The sequence below is a fragment of the Apostichopus japonicus genome, chromosome 16 (genome assembly GCF_037975245.1).
Source record: "Apostichopus japonicus isolate 1M-3 chromosome 16, ASM3797524v1, whole genome shotgun sequence".
Classification (NCBI taxonomy): Eukaryota; Metazoa; Echinodermata; class Holothuroidea; order Aspidochirotida; family Stichopodidae; genus Apostichopus; species Apostichopus japonicus.
Window position 1 is genome coordinate 10,437,529 of NC_092576.1, and position 22,087 is coordinate 10,459,615.

General features: G+C 35.2%; 1 protein-coding gene across 9 annotated transcripts in view; it reads left to right on the plus strand.

The window, feature by feature from the left end:
- Nucleotides 1–22,087, plus strand: part of LOC139983416 (uncharacterized) — a 65,895-nt gene that overhangs the window by 34,451 nt on the left and 9,357 nt on the right. For 8 of the 9 annotated variants that reach the window (XM_071996955.1, XM_071996959.1, XM_071996954.1 and 5 more), the window contains 15 exons: nt 1,408–1,443; nt 8,392–8,538; nt 9,330–9,560; nt 10,205–10,381; nt 11,185–11,475; nt 12,232–12,418; nt 12,753–12,907; nt 13,741–13,976; nt 14,778–14,957; nt 15,471–15,675; nt 16,586–16,734; nt 17,801–17,995; nt 18,577–18,706; nt 19,508–19,843; nt 20,493–20,661. In XM_071996955.1, coding sequence (XP_071853056.1) covers nt 1,408–1,443; nt 8,392–8,538; nt 9,330–9,560; nt 10,205–10,381; nt 11,185–11,475; nt 12,232–12,418; nt 12,753–12,907; nt 13,741–13,976; nt 14,778–14,957; nt 15,471–15,675; nt 16,586–16,734; nt 17,801–17,995; nt 18,577–18,706; nt 19,508–19,843; nt 20,493–20,661 — 2,824 coding nt within the window. Of the gene's footprint in view, nt 127–1,407; nt 1,444–8,391; nt 8,539–9,329; nt 9,561–10,204; nt 10,382–11,184; nt 11,476–12,231; nt 12,419–12,752; nt 12,908–13,740; nt 13,977–14,777; nt 14,958–15,470; nt 15,676–16,585; nt 16,735–17,800; nt 17,996–18,576; nt 18,707–19,507; nt 19,844–20,492; nt 20,662–22,087 lie in introns of all 9 variants that reach the window. The other variant, XM_071996963.1, reaches the window with a different exon arrangement.

Below are 22,087 nucleotides of genomic sequence, written 5' to 3' on the forward strand. Positions count from 1 at the left end.
ATCTTTTCATTGTAACTTCTGAATACCCAGTAGACGGTATGGATAATCTTTTCATTGTAACTTCTAAATACCCAGTAGACGGTGCGGATAATCTTTTTACTGTAACTTCTGAATACCCAGTAGACGGTACGGATAATCATTTCATTGTGTATTATATAAACGTAAAGCTAAGAGTAGGCTTTCTTTCATTTTTTTCTTCTTCTTTTCTTTTTTAATGTATTAATTATTAAAAAAAAAGACAATCTCCTATGTTGTTTATCCCAATCTATTGTGGTCAAAATGTAAATTTGACACCCGACAAGGTGGAAACATATACAAAGGTCAACCGCTGGTCATATTCAGTTTCCCAAATGAAACGAAACATAAATTGTATTCTTTTGATCGACATATTCTTATTTTATATTTTAACTGGGCCGGCATTATCTTACTCTTTATTTTCTCCTGTATTTTCTTGCACAGGTGGTAAATTTATATCAAAAAGTAAATACAACAAATCGTTATGGGGCCGTTCTTGTATATGGCATTTATTACCATAAAACTTAACTTTGAGCGATCAAGCCATGTACATACATCAATATCGATCATGTATCTGCAAACAACGTATTAATATCTATCGAGAATATTTAGTTGGCGTGATATAATATGTTTCTTTACTATTGTTTCCTTACAATTGTTTAACAAATAAATACAGATTCCTTTTGTTTTTTGGTCCAATAAGTTATTGAACAGAAAGTAAAGAGGCGGAAAAGTCTCGTGAACTCTGACTGTATGGTATTCTTAATCGCTACCTTCTGTCACTACGCTATTGTGTTACAAAATTGTTCCTGAAAGAAATAGGAAACACACGTTCATCTGCTTTTTCTATTACTCGTAACTTTAACAATAACTTTTAGATTTAGAGAACTGAATCTTATTTCGTAAGCTTGACAGAGGGTAGAAACAGAAAGTAAGGTAAAATAATAATTAGGATATGTATAATCTGTATTAAATGCTTATGTTAAAGTCAACTTATTACCTTGGTAACCTCACTTTGGGTACCCGATAAAGAACTGAATAAAAAATTAAAAAAAACTATGATGATTTCAATAATGCGAACGAGAAACATAACCCATAAATGAGACTAGCAACATTCTCTAGGCGTGGGTTGGATAGGGGGTTCTATTTCAAATGTTCTTGTTATGTAAATTTTAACTACCTCTAACTTTTGTGATATTCTCCTTTTTTTGGGGGTGGGGGGGGGTAGGGGTTACTTAGCCTTACTTAAAAGCTTCGAATATATAGCGCAGATGAAAACGAACTGCGGTTATATAAAAAAACATTCCCTATTTATCTTTTAGCAGGGTAACATGTATTATTTATTCTTGATGATATTTTAAATCATTCGAACAATCTTTACTTTCATTACAGATGAAACCCGATCCGAGTCAATGGTTGAGGAGACGGGTAAGTCGAATATCTTTCTTCAATTTCTTAAAGTTTAATAATTCTCTGTCTTTTCAAAGATGACTCAAACTCTAGGCAACTGTTGTATAGACCATTAACATCCATTGCCAGCGGACTAAGGTATAGTCTCCCGCAGCACGTGTATGGACATTTTTCTTTATTTTTCCAAAAAAAAAAACCCGAACATGATATTTCAGAAGATATTGCTGTTATTATACTAGAGTTTTACAACATTTACAAGACTATATATTGTTCTCTATTAACATCATATGCGTATGTATATTTGAGTTATTACTTATTAACTTAAAAAATAATAGTTACTGAGTGTGAATTCGACGCCATCGTTGAATCATACTTGAAAGAGCGTTCCAGACATTCCTCATATAACCCCCCCCCCCAAAAAAAAAAAAAAAAAAAAATGAGAATTCGTATAGTCTTTTCCTTGTATTTAGTTTTGTTGGTCACTTTAAAATGAATCACCGTATTTAATTTACCGCAAGGATAGACTTTTTTCTTTTACGTTTTTTTTCAATTTATTTATTTGTAAAATTCAATAGAAGTGAAATCCATCATGATTACTCTTAAGCATAAGTAAGACTCTTAATTAATATATAAAGCATTTGATATGACTTTTACTTTTAATTTGTAGAAAACCTTTGTCGGTTACCAAAATGAGTTTGTTTAATTCTATAGCCATTGCAAAACTAATCATAGGGACTTGCATATTGCCTTAATATATTGAAATGTATGCTGCAATTAAAACATTTGGCATTGCAAATAAAAGCTGAACAGAATGCACTGCTTGCAATCATATATAATAACATACAGAAAGGAAGATATATTTGTTCAACACCAAGACAAGAGCACTGAATTGACGATTTCCATTCTTTTAATTCTTTTAAGACGTTGCTATTAATATCGGTTGCCATGGTTTTCCAACAATGAAATGATATTCCTTTTGACAAACAAGAAATATATATATATATATATTTATATATATATAATAAAGCTATTTTCACTCACGATGTATTTAATATCAGTAGACAATAGCAGTAGCCAAGTCATATATGTGTAACTCGTTCACCTGAGGGTAAAAGTCAGCCAGTCATATTATTACACATACACTGAAAAGTGATCCTCTCGTTTTTCCCATAATGCATACGGTTGCCAAGATTTGCTATTGTAACGCCAAAAGCTGGCGATGGATTCAATCAGGATAGACCACGGGCAGGGGGATCAACTAAGAAGTAGTATGGCTCGGTGCAGATACAACAAAAGCGAGATATAGGCAAACAGAGAATTCAGCGTTTTCTTTTGTATAATTTCTCAATTTTCCGGTAGAGATTAGAACCAATCCAAGGTACATCTCAATTAGTATCAACCCAAACTATATAAACATGTACAGTCCCTGATGTAAACATGATAATAAATGATAACGCAGGGTTTTGGGTTATCAAGGTTCCCGAACGGTCAATACATATGAGGTCTACAGCAAAACACCATATCCGTCACTTGGTCCTCCGTATTTACAGTGTTTGCGTTGTCGCTTAAGACTTCCCTTCGAAAATCCAATAGAAAAACTGTATGTGCCAACGATGAACCAAAGGCCGTCCGGTTCCCGTATACACAGTGTGTGCCAAAGCTAAACAATTAAGACACGAACTTACTAATAGTTATAGTTCAGACCGCCGTTCCCTGCCAAGATTGCTGTCGCCAGACCTCCAAAATCCACTCTCCGTTTAATCTTCTCCATCTCTCCTTTCCCTTGGTTACTCGCTGCTACTCTTCTCTCTCGGTCTTCTCTGCGTCTACTCTCTTACGGAGCGCTTCGGTTTCTTTTATACGACGGGGTCCCCGGATCGTTCCCGTCACGTGGCAATATTCTCACGACAGACTCCTGAGAAGACCCGGCAGAACCAGCAAGGTTTTAAAACCCTAACGATGGTTGTTAGCCTGTATCGGCTATTACCTTTTATATCGGGGCCCGCACGCTCTGCACCTACTTTACAAGCCTTTGAACAAACCGCTGTCGTCTAATGTAACGTTCGATGAAAGCGGACCGACCAGATAGTTGGTGAGAAACGCCGGCAGAACCAGCAATATTTACAAATCCTGACAACGGTTGTTAGCCTGTGTCGGCTTAATCTTCTCATCTCGGGTCCCGCGCGAGCCACGAACTGCTTCCCAAGCCTTTGAACCAGCCGTCTCCGCATACCGCAACGATCGATGAGAGCGGACTAAGTCGCTGGTTCCCACCATCGAGATATATAAAGCGAGAAAACTCAGTAGAATCTAACTTTCCTTAGACAAACCCCGCTGAAAGTTCTATGGCAAAATCGAAGGCGCTACAAATTAAGTCTTCTAAATATTAAAAAAAAAAAAAAAAACTATGCCTGCATTACACTATCATCCTTCACTTAAATAAGTCAAAACTACGGTATGACTAGTAAAACTAAATTACTTCTTTTACTCAAGAAAACCATTAACGTTCCTTGATTAATATGACGTACTGTATACGGTCACATTAGAAAACTTACGAATAGATACAATACCAAGCTTTACAATCCAAGCTACAAATCCAAGTTTTTATAGATTGATGATATTAATTTGGTGGATTCAATGTTAATAACATTTCATGATTTGTTTTGAGTTTGTTGCTAATTGCCAGCATATTAAGATCTTAGTGAACAAATTAATCAGTTTAAAGAAAAATGCTATTATATTTTGTGAAAGATACAATGCTTAGACGACACCTAAACGCTTCCATAAATACACGCCCAGTGAATGGAGCTAACCTAAATCACATTGTGCCATTTTTTGTTGTGGTGGGGGGGGGGGGGAGAGATGAGGCTACACTAGGCCATTTATCTCTTGGTTGATTCACTTATGTTGGCAATTTTTGTCTCATTTTCCAGTCTGAAAGTTTAAAGCTCAAGCCAGGGAAAATAACGTTCGTTCTAAGAATTGTGAAATAATAAAACAATAAAACTTCCATTACCGATATTTTACATAGAAATGGATTATAAGTTTCATTTTACTACGGAGGTTTGTGTTAACTTCTCTTGTTGAGTCTATTTTTTTCCTTTCCTTAGTTCGCAGAGAGTAAAGAAAACATTTGTTATGTATAACGAAAAAATATCATGTTAAAATATTAATTGACAAGTTTGTGTTTTGAACTACTTCTTAGTATATCAGCAGTCTCTTTTAGGTATTCGGTTACACCTTTTTTGTTCTTTTTGTAAAGTTAAGCAAAAATAATTTATTCTTCGTCTGTTTGATAACAGTGCTTCCATTAACAATGAATACTGTCGAGATGGCAGAACTTAAATAGGCTATGGTTACTCTCGCCACGTCTTTTTTGAGGTTTCTTATATTTTCTTTCTTAATTTCTTCCGCTTACATTACATCCTCTTCCATGTTAGCTCTTCATAACTTCAAATCATTGTAGAACATAGTCTTTGAAAAACCTGATTCGATGCTATACGTAGTTCACAATAAGTAAATATGATAATAAAATATTAATATGATAGGTTTGTATTTTGAACTACTTCTTAGTATATCAGCAGTCTCTTTTAGGTATCCCGTTAAACATTTTTTTCTCTTTGTAAAGTTAAGCAAAGTAATTGATTCTTTGTCTGTTTGATAACAGCGCTTCCATTAACAATGAATACTGCCCAGATGACAGCACATAAATAGACTATGGTTACTCTCGCCACGTATTTTAAGATTTCTTATATTTTCTTTTCAATTTCTTCCGCTTACATTACATCCTCTTCTATATTGTCTCTTCATAACTTCAAATCATTGTAGAACATAGTCTTTGAAAAACCTGATTCGATGCTATACGTAGTTCACAATAAGTAAATATGATAATAAAATATTAATATGATAGGTTTGTATTTTGAACTACTTCTTAGTATATCAGCAGTCTCTTTTAGGTATCCCGTTAAACATTTTTTTCTCTTTGTAAAGTTAAGCAAAGTAATTGATTCTTTGTCTGTTTGATAACAGCGCTTCCATTAACAATGAATACTGCCCAGATGACAGCACATTATTAGGCTATGGTTACTCTCGCCACGTATTTTAAGGTTTCTTATATTTTCTTTCTTAATTTCTTTCGCTTACATTACATCCTCTTCTATATTGTCTCTTCATAACTTCAAATCATTGTAGAACATAGTCTTTGAAAAACCTGATACGATGCTAAACGTAGTTCACAATAAATGATTCAGATATGAAATTGGTTAAACTTTTTAATATAAATTAGTAAACAACCCTCATCAAATATAAGTTTCACAATGACCATCTCTAAATGACAATGCAAATCATTTATTGTACTCAAATATACAAGAATCATACATCTATCACATACTCTGCTCTATCTTCTATACTGACAATATAACAACATATTTTCCGTCCAAATGGTCAAGTTATGTTTAGGCTATATATTTCGTTTTCTATTGTTTTGTCGTCTTTCTTGTCACCACTAAGTTGAACTCCGATGGGTAGGGAACTCCCTGTGCCGGAACCAACCGAAGGGACGGAGTAGGTACGAGGAGGGTGCGTGTGGTGGGGGTAGGGTGGTAATAAAGACAAAACTTAAAAATGGACAGCACACATCGAAAGTGTAATGTTAATCAGCATAAATGGTCCTATCGGCCTATAAACTATACATTGATACATGTAACACAAAGCAGCGCTAGGTTCGGGCACCATTCATGACTGTAGCAGCCCAACTATCGCGCAGCGCATGGGTTGGCACTGCACAGGAGTTTAATAATCCAGACTGGAGGTATCGTACTATCCGGAGGTCTCGGACAGTGCAGGGTCGGGCAGGACCGGTGTCCGGCAACCTGCAGATATCGGGGAGCGCAGTGCGGTAGAGCGCTATGAAATTACAGACAGCTGTTTAATCTACCTTTTTTTAATCTATCGGGCTCTAAGAATAGCTCATGTCTCCGCGGAGCTCAGCGGGCGTTTAAATAAAACATGTGAGGGGGAAATCGTACAGCGGGTGAAATCCGTAGATTTTCGCTGCATTTTCAATCTGTGAACATTTGTACATTGAAATAATAATACATTAAAACACTTCTGTATCGTGGCTTTTTAATCCTCCGAAACAAATTTGAATAGTCATTAATGAATTGCTAACAATTAAAGTTGAAAGGTTTTTCGTCCTAGCTTGCTATAATAATATTAGGTTGAATTGGATGGCCAGACAAGCGATGAAAGCTCTATTCCAAGAACCATGTATTCATTGACACGCAATGGTTTGCTTTCTATTTTGAAAAAAAAACCAAAAAAAACCCCCAATAATCCCTGTCTTACATATGACTTTCTCTGAAACATATTGAACTGATTATGCACTTTTGGAGATTCTGTTTCTATATAGCTATTATGTTATCATGTCACTATTGGTTGAGCATATATCTCTATTGATATATCTGTCCGTCTTTTTGTCTGTCTGGTTGCCTTCATATCTGACTATGCAGAGTCTCTAAAGCATATTATTTTGCTATTGCATTTGAATCAATATATTATAATAAAAATTTGTCCTATGATATTACTTGCTTGTATTGAAATACGGAGATAATGTGAAACAATATTAATATTTGAGTTGATCAACTGATCCAACTGTGTTTTCTGTAAACAATGATACAATGATACCGTTGCTAGGGAGCAAGATCCAAATTCAAACAAAAGCTTCTCTGGCTTTATAATAATATCACTTCCAACCAGATTCCTACAAAATGAGATCGTAGAAGACAAAAAGAAAAGCTCAAAAGAAGCCATTGTTTGAGAGAAAGAAAAGATACAAATGAATATACATCTTCGGCATACGTGGGACTGCAGTGTAATGTATTATCTTTCTTTTCCTCATTTTCCTGTCTCTACGACGACCTAACGAAGAACTAAAAAAGGAAACGCTCCAATAGCCTCTCAAAGAAAGAATTATATATTAGAACTGATGTCAATCCTTTATTATGTCTCTAGATACCGTAAACAAGAGAGGACAATAGTAAAAAATGAGGGGCAATAGTTAAAAGAGGGGTATATGTGGTCTTGTTTAACTCACGGCAGGTAGAGTAAAATGAGTTAAATTGATTTGCAAGAGCGTTATCAAAACAAGTAAGGTGTGTATTATACAAAGGATATATATATATATATATATATATATATATATTTATATATATATATATATATATATATATATATATATATATATATATATATATATATATATATATATATATATATATATATATATATATATATATATAGAAAGATATGTATATATTGTACAATAATCATATAATAACATGGCACGTTTGGTTGTAACCACAAGTGACAGCAGCCATTGTAATCTGTTGCCTTTTCAGGAAATAACATTAAAACTTCCACAATAAAAGCGAAAAGAGAATAACATAAATGGTGTTAAAACAAATGAGAGATTGCCTGAACCTATAAGAAAATTGCATCGTGTTACAAGAGAGGACTTTATATTCAAAACATTCCTATTTTGTGGCTTATCAAACGGTGGCGAGGTGGGCGTCCACCTTGGTTACCAGTCAGGGAGTACCATGCCACAGCCCCCCTCCCCCTCCCCCCCCCAAAAAAAATCCTGATTTTTGAAAAATCTTGTGATCAGTTCAAAGCTTTGGCAAAGATAGCACCATTTTACATCTAAGCCACCTTACATAAAATACCATTTTACAAAAGGGGAGAGGACCACACTTTCCCCTTAGACAAATCCCCCAGGATGGCATCTGTTGCACTGGGTGACGAAGTAATGATCAGCCTTTGGTGCCAGCTATTCTAGATACGCCACTGATATTTTGTTCTGATGAGTGTAATTGTACAGCCTTTCCTTAGCAGTTACACACACTTTTTTTTTATATATATATTATTTTAATGCTCATATTGTTCTATCTCGTTATTCGTGTCCAGGTACTTTCAGCGTGGATAATATAGTATACCCGGAATATTTTATGCTTTCTACGGACGGTGGAGACGTTTTCGAAGTGACCCTGTCTTCGATTGATAGCATCTTTGATGGGCTCTCCCCAAGTGATGTAACATTTGAGGTCATAGGTGGTACGTCATAAGTACTCTCTCACCATATTCTCGGAAGATTGATAGGAATGCCAATAATTATTTCACAGTTCAAACTGATCAATTATCACGACAGGTGCCAAGAGAGAGTGGAAAAAATAGTAAAAGAATGAATATCATTATCAAATTAACATGGAAATTCGTTGTGTTCCTTTATTGGAAGTCAGACTTGCTTGCCAGAGAATCTAACATTTATCAATATTTAATTAAATTACCTCTTTATAAGAACAAAATATGATACCATGAAAGTACTCCATTTCTTTTATGATAAAAATGAATTGGTTGTGAAGGACTAGTAATACTTTCGAACGTAATAAATATGCTTATTCTATAACATTATGAATAGGTATATTCTATAACATGCTGATCATTGATACTGCTTGATACACAATACGCCTAAAAATCCAATTAGCCGACGTAGATGGATATTATTTGCAAACACTGAAACAATTAACTACTTCCGTTAGTTGATGAATTCTACTTTTCTAGATTACACACTAGCTTCAGCCACAATCCGACCGCCTCCTCCACTCAATTTTTTAATGCATATCGGTGTTATGGACATTTCGATTTCAGAAAACCAAATTTGTTCATGTACATCTCGCAAGGAATATCGAAATTATGAATGGAAGTATGTGTAAGCTAGTGATAACCTACCGGAAGAATCATATACATAAGGTTATTTCATTTAATAAAAGAACCATTGGGTCACTGTAACAATAATGTTCGATCAAATTTAATGTAATAATTATCTTTCTGCTTTTGTGGCTCAGATGTGGAAAGTTTTCGAAGTTTAGCTCAATACGACATGGTAGCGAAGGATCCCATTTTATCAAATATGTTAAAGATTCAGGTAACCAGCGACATGTCTGCATCTTGGACGTTCAAAGTTAGCATTAATGGTAAACCTGTCGTAAATTCTGAAGCCACAGACCCTGCGGAGATCAACGTTGTGATCAAGCATCCAGCTCCCTCTGTCATTCGGAGCAGATTCACTGACACAGGTAACATGATTCATTTAAATATATTTAAACAGTAGTAGTATTGTTCGTTACAAGTGGCAAACGCCTACAGTGGAATTACGACCTTCCTAACCGGTTTCGAACCTCTGGATATACAATCAGCGTCCATAGCTTAGTGGTTAGGGTATCCGCGTACAGAGCGGGAGGCCCGGGCTCGAATCCCGGTGGAGGCTGGAAGTTTTTTCACTTTTCTTGATTTTCCAACTCATTTACGATTACAAATATATATATATATATATATATATATATATATATATATAAATATATATGTAAATAAATATATATATATATATATTTATATATATATATGTGTATATATATATATATATATATATATATATATATATATATATATATATGTTGTTACTCGAGTTTCACGCCTGCAGTTTTCGGCGATCATCATATGATCTATGTATCAATTACTTTTGCTGTCGGAAGTGAACAACTGACTTTTTTATTTCTTTAACATAAAGTAATGTCAAACGTAATGAGTGTTACAGTGTGCTAAGCTTGCCCATGTTACGTATTTATATGGCGTAAGCTAAAACCGAAATGAGGTCATTCAAACACGTTCATGTAATAAGCTATCGTTCTCTTTCTTTCTTACTTTTTCTTTACATTTGCAGGAAATGCAATTGAAGTGATGTTCAATGTTCCCGTTACAACGGCTTCAAATAATCAACAAGTTTGCAGCAGAATTTTTGCAAACGTTGATAAACTTGGCGATGGTGCAAGTTGTTCATTCACAACACCAAAGACTCTTCAAGTAGTGATTGGAACGGGAACTAATGTTATCGAACCCGGCAAGTACAGCCGCCATGGTATACTATTCGGGATACAAATGAGTGTTAATAGGCCCGTGGTTCGAATCCCGGTGGAGGCTGAAAGTTTTTTCACTGTTCTTGGTTTTCCAACTAATTAAGATTTTCATTAATATATATTCATTTCCTTTGTCGTTTACCTCCATTGCATTAACATAAAGTCTGTTCAAAGTATCTCTTTCAAGATCCGGCTTTAGAATCACAAATGATTTCGAGTTGGTTAGCATCATGTTTGATCTCTAAAGTAAGGCAAACTATGTCATCAAAAACCGAACTAGTATCGTTCGATACAGGTGACAAACGCCTACAGTGAAATTACGACCTTCCTTACCGGTTTCGAACCTCTGGACATACAATCAGCGTCCATAGCCTAGTGTTTAGGGTGTCCGCGTACAGAGCGGAAGGCCCGTGGCTCGAATCCCGGTGGAGCTGAAAGTTTTTTCACTGTTCTTGATTTTCCAACTCATTACGATTCTCATTTATATATATTCATTTGCCTTTGTCGTTTACCTCCATTGCATTAACATAAAGTATGTTCTTTCGAGATCCGGCTTTAGGAATCACAAATGATTTCGAGTTGGTAAGCATCATGTTTGATCTCTCGTTGAGGTACCTGACAGTTGTAACCAAGAAGAAATCGGCACCTTCAACACATCGTATTTAGTCGGTCCCTTATGTGCCTTAAGCCAAGCGGGAGCGCCGGTTTCGATATAGCAACCCCCCCCTCCTCTCTCCCAACACCCCCTTACTGATATTAACTTAATTTCCCTTCTCTTTTTTTCTAGGTGACCAACTCATGTTCAACCAGAATTCAATCAAACCTGCTAAACAAAGTAACTTTTTGTATTTGAACTCCGATGAACCATCTGCAGTTGAGGCACCCAACAACCCACCAGACGTCAACTTTGTAGTATCTGGTCCAACAACAATAAACAATTGTGGATCATACCAACTGAAGGCTGAACAGATTTCTGGTCATGGAGGGAGGAAGTTAACATACGATTGGCAACTGGAACCAACTGTCGTCGTGCAAGACAGTTCTTCATTCTCTCCGATTAGACTTCAAGATGCGGAGGGTCAGTAACAAATTCCCACTACACAAAAAAAACTGAATGAATGAGCGGAAAATGTGAAATTGCACATTTGTTATTTATATATTTATTTTTTGGATAACTTTGTAATTCTGTAAAAAAAAGAATTAATTGGTAAGAGGGAGCACCATGAACCAACTTGTCAAAATTCAGCAATCAAAGTCCAAATGAAGATATAAGAGGCTTCCTATTGATATGGTTCCAAGGATGCACAGGATTTCATTTGTAAACCAATGGATAGCACAACATGTCATTACCATGCTAACTGAAGTAAAAGCTCAATGAGTCGAAGGTTGATGTGTAATATGAAAAATTGCATTACGAATTTCCTTAGCGACTGCGGCAACTTTCTTCAAACTCGATACGAAGACGCCCTAGGATGTGACCGTTTGTCTTGCCGACATTCGGAACGAATGTTTAAGCAAAAGTGACAGTGTAGCATAGGGTAGAATGGTTATCTAAAGCACTATCATTGTGTCCTGGTTCAGATTGTTACTGAATTCGAAGGGGATGGGCTTAATGTATATTTTTTAGAAGTATTGGTTTTGATGTGTCTGCTTTCTAATCGTTAATTAAACTATAAATACAGCCTTAGGTGTCGTAACCGTTGTTTGCAACCATTCGAACAACTTTAAATAAACCATTAAATACTTTAATTGGATGAGACATGTTAACAATAAATGCGACTAACGTCCTACGGAAATAATTTTTCTTCTTCCTATTTCGATTTCAATATTTCAGACATCCTTCCTATCGATGCAACCACCTTGACTCCGGGAACTGGTTATACTTTAATAGTCACACTTACTAACTTTTTGAATACCGCCAAGACTCGCACACACACTGTAACCGTGGTGAATGATGTAAAACCAGTCTTGCTGATTAAACCAACAAATGTGATTGCCAGCAGGGTGAAAACATCCACGCGGTAGGTGTAACCACCTCAAATTAAAGGAATAGTTGACAGTTGCCATTGCACATTTGTGATTTTAAGACGCAGAGCCACATGTTTATAATGGTTATTAAAATATAAACTTCATCCCTATAAGATACTACACGGATTAGCTGGAAATTTGAAAGCTGTTAAAAAAGCACATCTTTATTTTTCCACTTGGCTGGTTAACATTTGTTGCCTTATTGCAAATTCCCTCCAGTCTGTTCTAGTCAGATTGGAATAACCCAGGTGCGAAACGGACGTTAGTTAAACCTGGCCTGCTTGAGCATATATTTATATACCATTGGTGTTATCATTTCTACACCAGCGTCCAGTTGGAGGCCGATGTCACTTATTCATTCGGTGAAGATTGCACCATCGAAGCTTCGAACATCTTATACGAATGGACCACTGACATGGCTAGTCTCTCTCTTGTGGCTACCAATATGCGCGTACTCGTGATTTCACCGAATACGTTACCTGGTAAGAAAGCATATACTACAGTAAATAAAGTAGTATAAAGTTATATGTTTATAAGGTTTATACAAAATATATTAGCTGCAACTGGACACGCATTAATCAAGGTGAGCGGTGTTGATATAAGTAGTTCGAATAGCACGGAGCTTTTGAATCAATTATTTACTGAGTAGAGAGGAAACTTTTCCCAAACTGATATATTGTTTTTTATTGTCCTTGACAACAGTCATAAAAAAATCGTAAACTACTTCGTTATCTATACGTTACATATACATGTGCAGTTTAGTTTAACTTAACTATTGAAACGTATATCTGACATAATTACATGTATGTCTACTTTCTTGGCTAATTTCCTTGTTGGTTTATGTGTTGTGCTACATGTGATAACACCACATCATGAAAGAACAACAGGTTGTTATTTGGTAAGTTTACATATATGATCAAATAAAAATCACCCTTCTTAACTATTTTCTTAAACTGTGTCAAATATGTTATTTCAATTATTACCTGATTATTATTTAATATGAACAATGATGTGTGGAAACAAAAAATTTCCTTTGGCTCTTTTCCTTCCAAAGAAGTACAAGATATACCACTAACTGCGGGCTTGTCTCGAAAGTATTTAGTAAGCGATAAAACCAGCATTGCAACACGGTGAAGTAAGATAAGGCATTTTGGTAGCATGCAGACGATACTCATGTGCAGCGTGAGGAAAAGCATTCGACCAAGGTTCCGAATATTATTACACTTCATTGAACAATAATGTACAGTTCTATTTAAAAGTGCTGTCCATTTGCACGTGACGTAATTAAATTCAACAATTATATTCTTATTAACAGTTCGTGAATCTATTGAATTTACTGCTACGGTGACATCTACTATCGCTGGTGAGGCTATTACTGTCAGTGAACTAATAACCCTTACAACTGTTGCAACCCCTCTTGTGGCCGAAATAGGTGGCGCCAGCAGAATTACTCTTGGCCCAAGCGACACCATCATTCTTGACGGCTCGAATTCTTTCGACCCAGATGCCAAAGCAAACACTGCTCTTAGCTTCGAATGGACCTGTTTAGTGGTAACTATAGTTTTATATATATATATATATATATATATATATATATATATATATATATATATATATATATATGTATATATGTATATATATATATATATATATATATATATATATATATATATATATATATATATATATATATATATATATATGTATATTTTGCTGGCAACTTGGAATATTAGTTGATGTTAATCATCGGGTAATTGAAATATCAGACAATGTAAATTTTAATTGCACGCAAGATGGTTTCAGAAATATATTTTATTATATTGCTTTCGTTTTCTAATATCATTTTGAAAACATATTCCGTCTTTTATACCTCCTTCTCTCAAAATACTGACCGAAAGAAAAATATTTGACCATTGCATAAACAAAAATGTATTTTGCGGTATTTAAGCCACAGTGCCCCCCCCCCCCCACCCTTCTCCCTGAAAATATCAGTAAAACAATGTTTTTTTTAAGACGTAAGTTATGGAAACACAACTCTTTTTATCAATTAAATGAGTCAGAAATAAACTGCAAGCAAGGCACGTATGTTATTATAATTAGTTGATATATGCCTGCATTGTTAACACACTTGTCTTAACCTTCGAGTGATCTCTAATTATGATCTAACTAAGGGAATCAAGTCAGAAAAATGTTGAAGAAATGTCAGGGCGTCCAGTTCTAGAACTAGCCAGAGATGTTGCTCCATGGAGCAGTATTGTCGCAGGGTTTGAATTTATCCGTTCATTGTTGCATTACTTTATAGCACGATAAATGCGCTTTATTGATTCATCTAATCATTTCGTTGGTCCACAGATGTCCACTAACGCTTCCTGTAACAATAACCTTGGACAAACAAGAACGTCAAAGCGTTTCACGGCGCAGGCTGATGATTTCACCCCAGGAGAGTTCACGATTCGTTTGACTGTCTCCAGTGACACAAGAACAGCGATGGCATCCATGGTATTAATCGTGGAGAATGAAGCAGTACCGAATGTGAGTACTGGTTATAACATATTTTAAAAACGTGATATTAAACAAAGCGTAGTGGCTTCTTTCCATGATGACACATGGCTAATAATTTGACCAACATATTTACTTGTCCATGTAAGCCCTTTGTAAAATAGTGGCATATTTTGTTTTTTATCAAGTCCCGTCGATAATGATGTTAAATGAGAAGCAGCGTTAACCACCACGATTTGTATATAAAATGCAAAATACTTTCCTAAGTTAATTCTTAAATGTGATACTCAATACAAAGTGTCTACTTTAACAAGCTAAATATAATGAACTGTCGAATACTCTCAGATAATGATTCATTATGTGAAGTCCTTATCGGAATGCAATTGTTTTCAGGTACATTCCATTTAGCAATATGTAGAATATTAATCTATGGTATACCAACTGGAGATATGATAAATTGCAGTACACGAGTGATATATAACTTCTTTTAATTTAAGCAATTCAAATACAAAGTTAAATGTGATCTTTAATTTTAAAATGACAAAGGTACAACTCAAGACCAGGAGTGGGAAAAAGAAATTCCGAGACAACGAAGACATCTATTTCCAAGCCAGTATAAGTTTTACATCTGAAGTTAATGTCACTTGGCAAGAGCTGAATGATAGACTAGACTCTTCAATGTGGAAGATTGGACATGTTAAAGCAAGCAATACTGCGGGACATTTCAACACTCATATTATCATACCAAAAAGTAAGTACACCACGACAACAAGATAAACATGGAATATAACGTCTTGTGGTTTCTGATCATTCATGAGTCTCAAGTTTCACTGGTGTAAAGATGCAACCGATACACACAGAGAAAAGTGTAACTTATAGATACTTGAAATCTTAAAATGTTGTATTAGAGTATAAACTGGATCGTCCATAAGTCGGTAGCATATGCTATTATGATTACAATAAGAACTTAGGATATATGTGTAATTCCAACAAATCCAGCTTGATGTATTTGTTAGACATAAATTTACTTTTGAGGGTCGAAATGAGGCACATATTCCAAGAATCCTGCATATGAAAGTTTGCATTCAATTCCTTAAACATGTACTCGAAGTAGCAGTTGACATTTCATGGTACCCAATGGGAACTTGAAGTAAACAGGCGTGATGTCAGAGAAATACATTGTCAATTTTATAATATGCTGCTTGTATAAAAGTAACAGAAACTTCCCATTGTCGATATCGTAATACATCTCCATGTGACCACACTCTGGTCTTCGTCATATTGGTAAATTTATATTTTTCTGCATGGGTGCAAGTATGACATCACACATGTTTGTTTTAAGTTCACATTTAGTACACGATGTGTCAATCCCAAGTCACAATATTTCTATGACGCTATGTAGAAATGTTGGCAATTGTCGACAGTATCCTAGAAAATCGCTTTCTTTCCTCATTACAAACTTAACCCTGTGCGATCATTTTAGGTCATTTACACTGCAATTACGTTATTTACACTGCACTTACGTAAACTGTTCTCATAGAATTGGCATGTGTGCAACTACTATGTCAGACACAGTACAATCGTGGCATACTTTTGGAATACATTTGTCATGTAGCTGTCTATTTCCATATTTGATGATGAATTGGTTTCGCACATTTCAGGTGAGACGGATCCTGGAACTCAGTATAGCATAGAAGTACGTGCGGTGGCTGATAATGGTAAACACGGTACATCCACTTTTGACTTTTCGACATTCCAATCCATCAGCCAATGTCAGATTCAAGTTACAGACTACAACGAGATGGAACCGGTGAGTTTCAAACATAAATATTATTCGGTGAAATGACGTTAACTGTCCTGAACAACTTTCCTAAACCTCTGAGACAAATAGCAATCTATTTGCTAGTTACTAACTATTTGCTAGTTACTGACTACTGATCAAATAGCTAGTTACTGACTAAAACTAAATTATACCTGTATGTAATTACTATATATATATATATTGAACATTTAATTTGTACTTATATCCATGTATGTATTCATACACACATATATATATTTTTTTTTCTTTTCTTTTCTTTTCTTTTCTTTCTTCAGGGAGTCTTCCACACTGTTAAGCTTTTAAGCTTTATGAAAGACTTCCCTCCACTTTGTACTTTTGTGGCAAACAAATAAATAAATAAATAAAAATAAATAAATTTGTGATATATCGCAAGTTTAACATTCATTAACACACATGGAAATTAAACATTTATATCCTCGAGCTACATGAAAAACTACAACTTTTATGTTACAATATTGTGGGACTTTACCTCAGTATATAAACTTCTTCTTTTGTAATCTGAATTCACAACTACAACACTTTAGAGTCAGCTACTACTCCTGCATGCCTGTAAACCGTTTGGATTCCACTCAGTATTGTATGTGTCTAAGGTCCTAGGATCTGGAACTCATTAAGGTGACCGTCGGAAGAATGTACATACCTTTGTCAACTTTAAAGCCTGTTACAAATCTCTTTTGTTATCTAAGTATTCCTAACTTTTCAAGCCGTATTTACCAATTATTTTCCTATGTGGATACATAATGGGTTGGCGTGGGTAGGTTGTCCTTTGCTGATTTGTTTGTCTTTTGTTTCCCCGAAAATATTTGCTATCGAAGAGATATATACTGGATCATGTGTTGAGGCATAGGTCAATGTAGTTTATAGTATAGCCAGACAAAGAGAGAAACTAGGTTATTCATACGGAGGAAGTCAGACAATCACAGATGTGTTTCTTATACCTGTTGTGTCCTGTAACTTTATGATTTGGCATTTCTTCATGAACCTGTCAATCACTCTCTAAGGATTATCTTTCGTCGTTTTTTTATGTGTCTAGATGAAAATTACAGCTACTGGATGTGTCACTGATCCGGATTCCGAACCTTTAACCTATCAACCATTCCTTGGGCTAGCAATTAAAGATGGCAGTTATAAAACGGTTGTTCTCGATGGAAGCAAAGGGGATTCGGAGCAAACAGTGATAGCTACCCCCATTGAGTACGGACAGAACGAAATACTTGTAGGGTTCAAGGTAAGATATCTCACATTTTCAAATGATCAATTTGCACAATTCCTAAGCATAAAGCTTCAGTACTCTACAAACAGATATGACACGGCACAAGAAACATCAACTTAATACAAGACTTAAAATTGATTCTTTTTAAAGCTGATGATTTACTTTCATCAGTCTCATATGTTAAGATTTGTACCGGATGAAAAATTAGTTGTAAACTCCAATAAGGATATGATAGGGTTGTGCGATGAATAGTATTCGAACACTGCTGGCTTTACGTTGACCGATTGCAAGCATTTTACCTCAATATATTTTGGTCTTGTACATTTATCACAGTATACGACAAACAGATAAATCGGAAAGTTGATGAGACGAAGTTAAATTATGGTTTGCTGGAAAATTTACTCGGCTTTATTTTTCAAACGTTAATTACTTATTAACTCAAACCTTCAAGTAAAAACAAAAGAGATCAAACAGTTTGTCTGTTGTTGAAATACGCTGTGACTAAGATTGGTCGCTTTTCTAAGGAAAATATATTATTATATATGTTATGGGTAATATATTTCTACTATATTTCTATCACATTATATATATAACAGGTATGTGATGCAAGCATGACATGTATCGACGCTGTTACGAATACACCTTACAACTCTAAGGACGTTATGTTCACAGACCAGGAGAGAAACACTTTTGTTAGCGAGAAGATTCAGAAGGAATTAGACAAAGGTATTTCACTGGTATTAGTGTTGCTTGCCATTTTATTCCCATTAAGAACAAGTTTTTATTTGACTAGATTCGGAGGGTGGGGGGGGGGGCTCAGTCTATGGAGGGGGTGCACTTTTTCAAGGGCAGCGGAGCAGGTGAAGTACTTTGAGGGAGAACACCAAAACACATTAAGTTATTGCTCTGTGATTCCGTGCCACATATTCAAACATCTGAATGTTTTCCAACAAAACATACTAATCGTATTTTTTATTTATTTTTATAAAAATAGAGTACTTTGTAAACAATGAAGTAATGACTTAACACATCTTCAATTTTCATTGATACAGATTCAAGTTTGAGATATCGATATATAGACATTTGTAAGCAATAACTTACATCACTCTTTTCATTCCGAGCTATATCAAGAAAGTTTGAAAAGCTGACCAAATTTTAATATTGATCAGTATACAAAGATTCTATACACAAACATGATACGATATGATGTATTGTGTATTGTTTATTTGGATAAGTAGCTTCCTCAAAAGATAAAAGGACTACTCTGAAATTGATAACAATAATTCTTGTTCGTTAATTGTATAATTGAAATAGGTACCATAAAGAATTGTTTCGAAATTCCTACGATTATAATATGTTAATCACCAACAGGTTGCATTCTGCGAACTATCGAAATTTAAAACTTTCATACAAAGTATGATTTAATTAAGAAATTTTGTGATACAATTATGTTATACAATATATAAAATATCACATTTATTCCCTAGTTTTCAATTTTCACAACCGAATTGTCCCTCTTTGCTTCAGGAAACGTTGCCACAGCCTTCAGCAATGCTATCAACATGGCCAACTTAGAGAAGAAGTTTTTGACGACACAGCGCAGGCGTAAGCGTGACGCGTTCGCCGATTTTGACATTTACATTGAAGGGGGTGTGGATTCAATTTTACTCGTAGTTGATGACGATAGCTTCTTTCAAAATATAGAACCTGATGTACAAACTCGATTCGACGAGGTTGGGCGATACCAGACGGACGTCCTGGTCAGCATTATTGAATCCGGTCCAGTAGACAACAGCGAAGGGGACATGCTCCTAGATCTCTCTTCCCAGATGGTCCAACAGAGTTTTGCTGAAGAAGAAATAGGTACGGTCAAGGTTAATTTTTGGCATGTAATTATCGTCGTTGATTGTTAGACAATGTTTGTTTCATGCTTCTATTTCTTTCTCTATGATCATATCTGTCCAAGATATATAAATAGGCGTGAATATTTTCTAGGAACGATTTGATAAATGCTGTTAATATATCCGAGGGTCAATGCGAGAGCGACAATCTGCGGATTTGTGTGACACACGACATATATTTACATAAAAAAAAACCCCGGAATTTCTCTTGAAATCCCTTCTATGCCGCTTTTTGGGTTGTATAGAAGGAAACTGGACTTTAATCCCTGGAAACGGTATACAAGGTATATCGCTACTTTTAAATGGTGCACCCAGCAAATAGATGGCTATATAGGGATCGCCACCAACTAATGGCGGAATAGATCAGTCAGTTCATCGCTGGTCTGGCAATCCAGAGGTCACTGGTTTGAATTCAGTGTTAGCCGTAAATTCCATTGCTTCAAACTTCCAATTTTTGTTTGTCGTTTTTATTTACTCTGTGTAAGATGTAGGCATTGACCAGGTGGAATTTGAAGTGTACGAGTAAATCGCGCTGCAGAATTTGTTGTTAGATAGTTCTATCGAAAAATGCTGAAGAAGATCACTTTAGTATTTTGTTTCTGCTTTCAAAGATACACTGCTAGATGCTTTTGATACAATAATCACAAAAGCTGAGAGCGAAGGTCACCAACAGAGCATTGGAACTGTTGAAAGAGCCATGACGACACTTGCCACCAGCGAGAAGAAAGTAAACAGCGGAACAGACCAACAGAAGATGATAGATCAGAGACAGAAAATTAGGTAAAGTTTACAAAAACAGCTATTTAGTCTTAGAAATAAATAACTTTGGACCTTTTAGAAAAACAGTTTTTTTATTAAAAAAACAAAAAACAAAAAATTTCCAAATATGTTCCGAGCTAAAATTAGAGGCAAAAAAGCAATGGTAGAAAATAAATGGATTAAGAAGGGATTGGGATTATTCCATTAATAAAATTGATAGCGAAATGAATGAGAAAACTAGTTGTTTTTATTTGGTGAAATATGGTAGATTTTACAATCATTATAGATAGATAGATAGATATTAGATAGATATTTATTCAGCCAATCATATAAAAATACAATGGAAATTGGTTGATAACAAGAGCTCAAAACATTAAAAATTGTAAACAACAAATGAGACGTATAATATTGCACAAAGATATGAAAACGTTCCTATAAAATATTAAGATGAACAAAATATAAAATGTACCTACAAAATATAAAAGAGTACAAATATATATAAATGCCCTCAAATCCAATATAAAGTCTACAAAGTTTAAAATTGTTTAACGGTTTTGGTGCGTATTGAATATCTTCACAGCAGAAGGATAAAAACTGTCAGTAAATCTTTTAGAACCCTTAAAAGTACGCATTCTTTTGCCTGAAGGCAGGAACTTGAAATAATCAGCTGCTGGGTGGTAATCATCAATCAATATATTTTCAACACGTTTTAACGTTCGCTCCTGGTAGAGTGAGTGAAGGGACGGTAGGCCTGTGCCAATGAGGCGCTCCGCGTTTTTTATGACAGATTCTAGTTTCCTAAGATCATGCTTACTTACGCGACTAAACCAGACTAAAATGTTTAAAGTTAAAATACTTTCAATAATAGCACGATAAAAGTTAATTAAAATATTCTGACTGACACCATACGATTTTAGAGCTCGCAAAAAGAATAGTCTCTGTCGTCCCTTTTTCAGTATCTCATCAGTATTTGTGTTCCATGATAAGTTGTCCATAATAAACGTGCCTAGCAACTTAAATGTATTTACTTGTTCCACAACAGATCCATTAATAATGATAAGGGTCCTTTGTATTTTTGTTTCGTCTAAAGTCCACAATTAATTCCTTAGTTTTGTTCACATTCAGAATCAGGTTGTTATCGGTGCACCATTTCGCCAAGAGATCCACTTCGTCACGGTAGCCACTCTCATCTTCGTTGATAATCAAACCAGTCACTGTAGTGTCGTCTGCAAATTTGATGATTCGTGAGTTCTGATCGGCGGCTCTGCAATCGTACGTTAACAGAGAGTACAATAGCGGTGATAAAACACAACCCTGAGGAGTATTAGTGTTTAAAACAATAGATGCTGAATGAATGTTGCCTACTCTTACAGTTTGTCTGCGACATAAAAGGAAATCTAAAATCCAATCACAAATAGACGCAGGGAAGTTGAGGTGTTTTAATAAT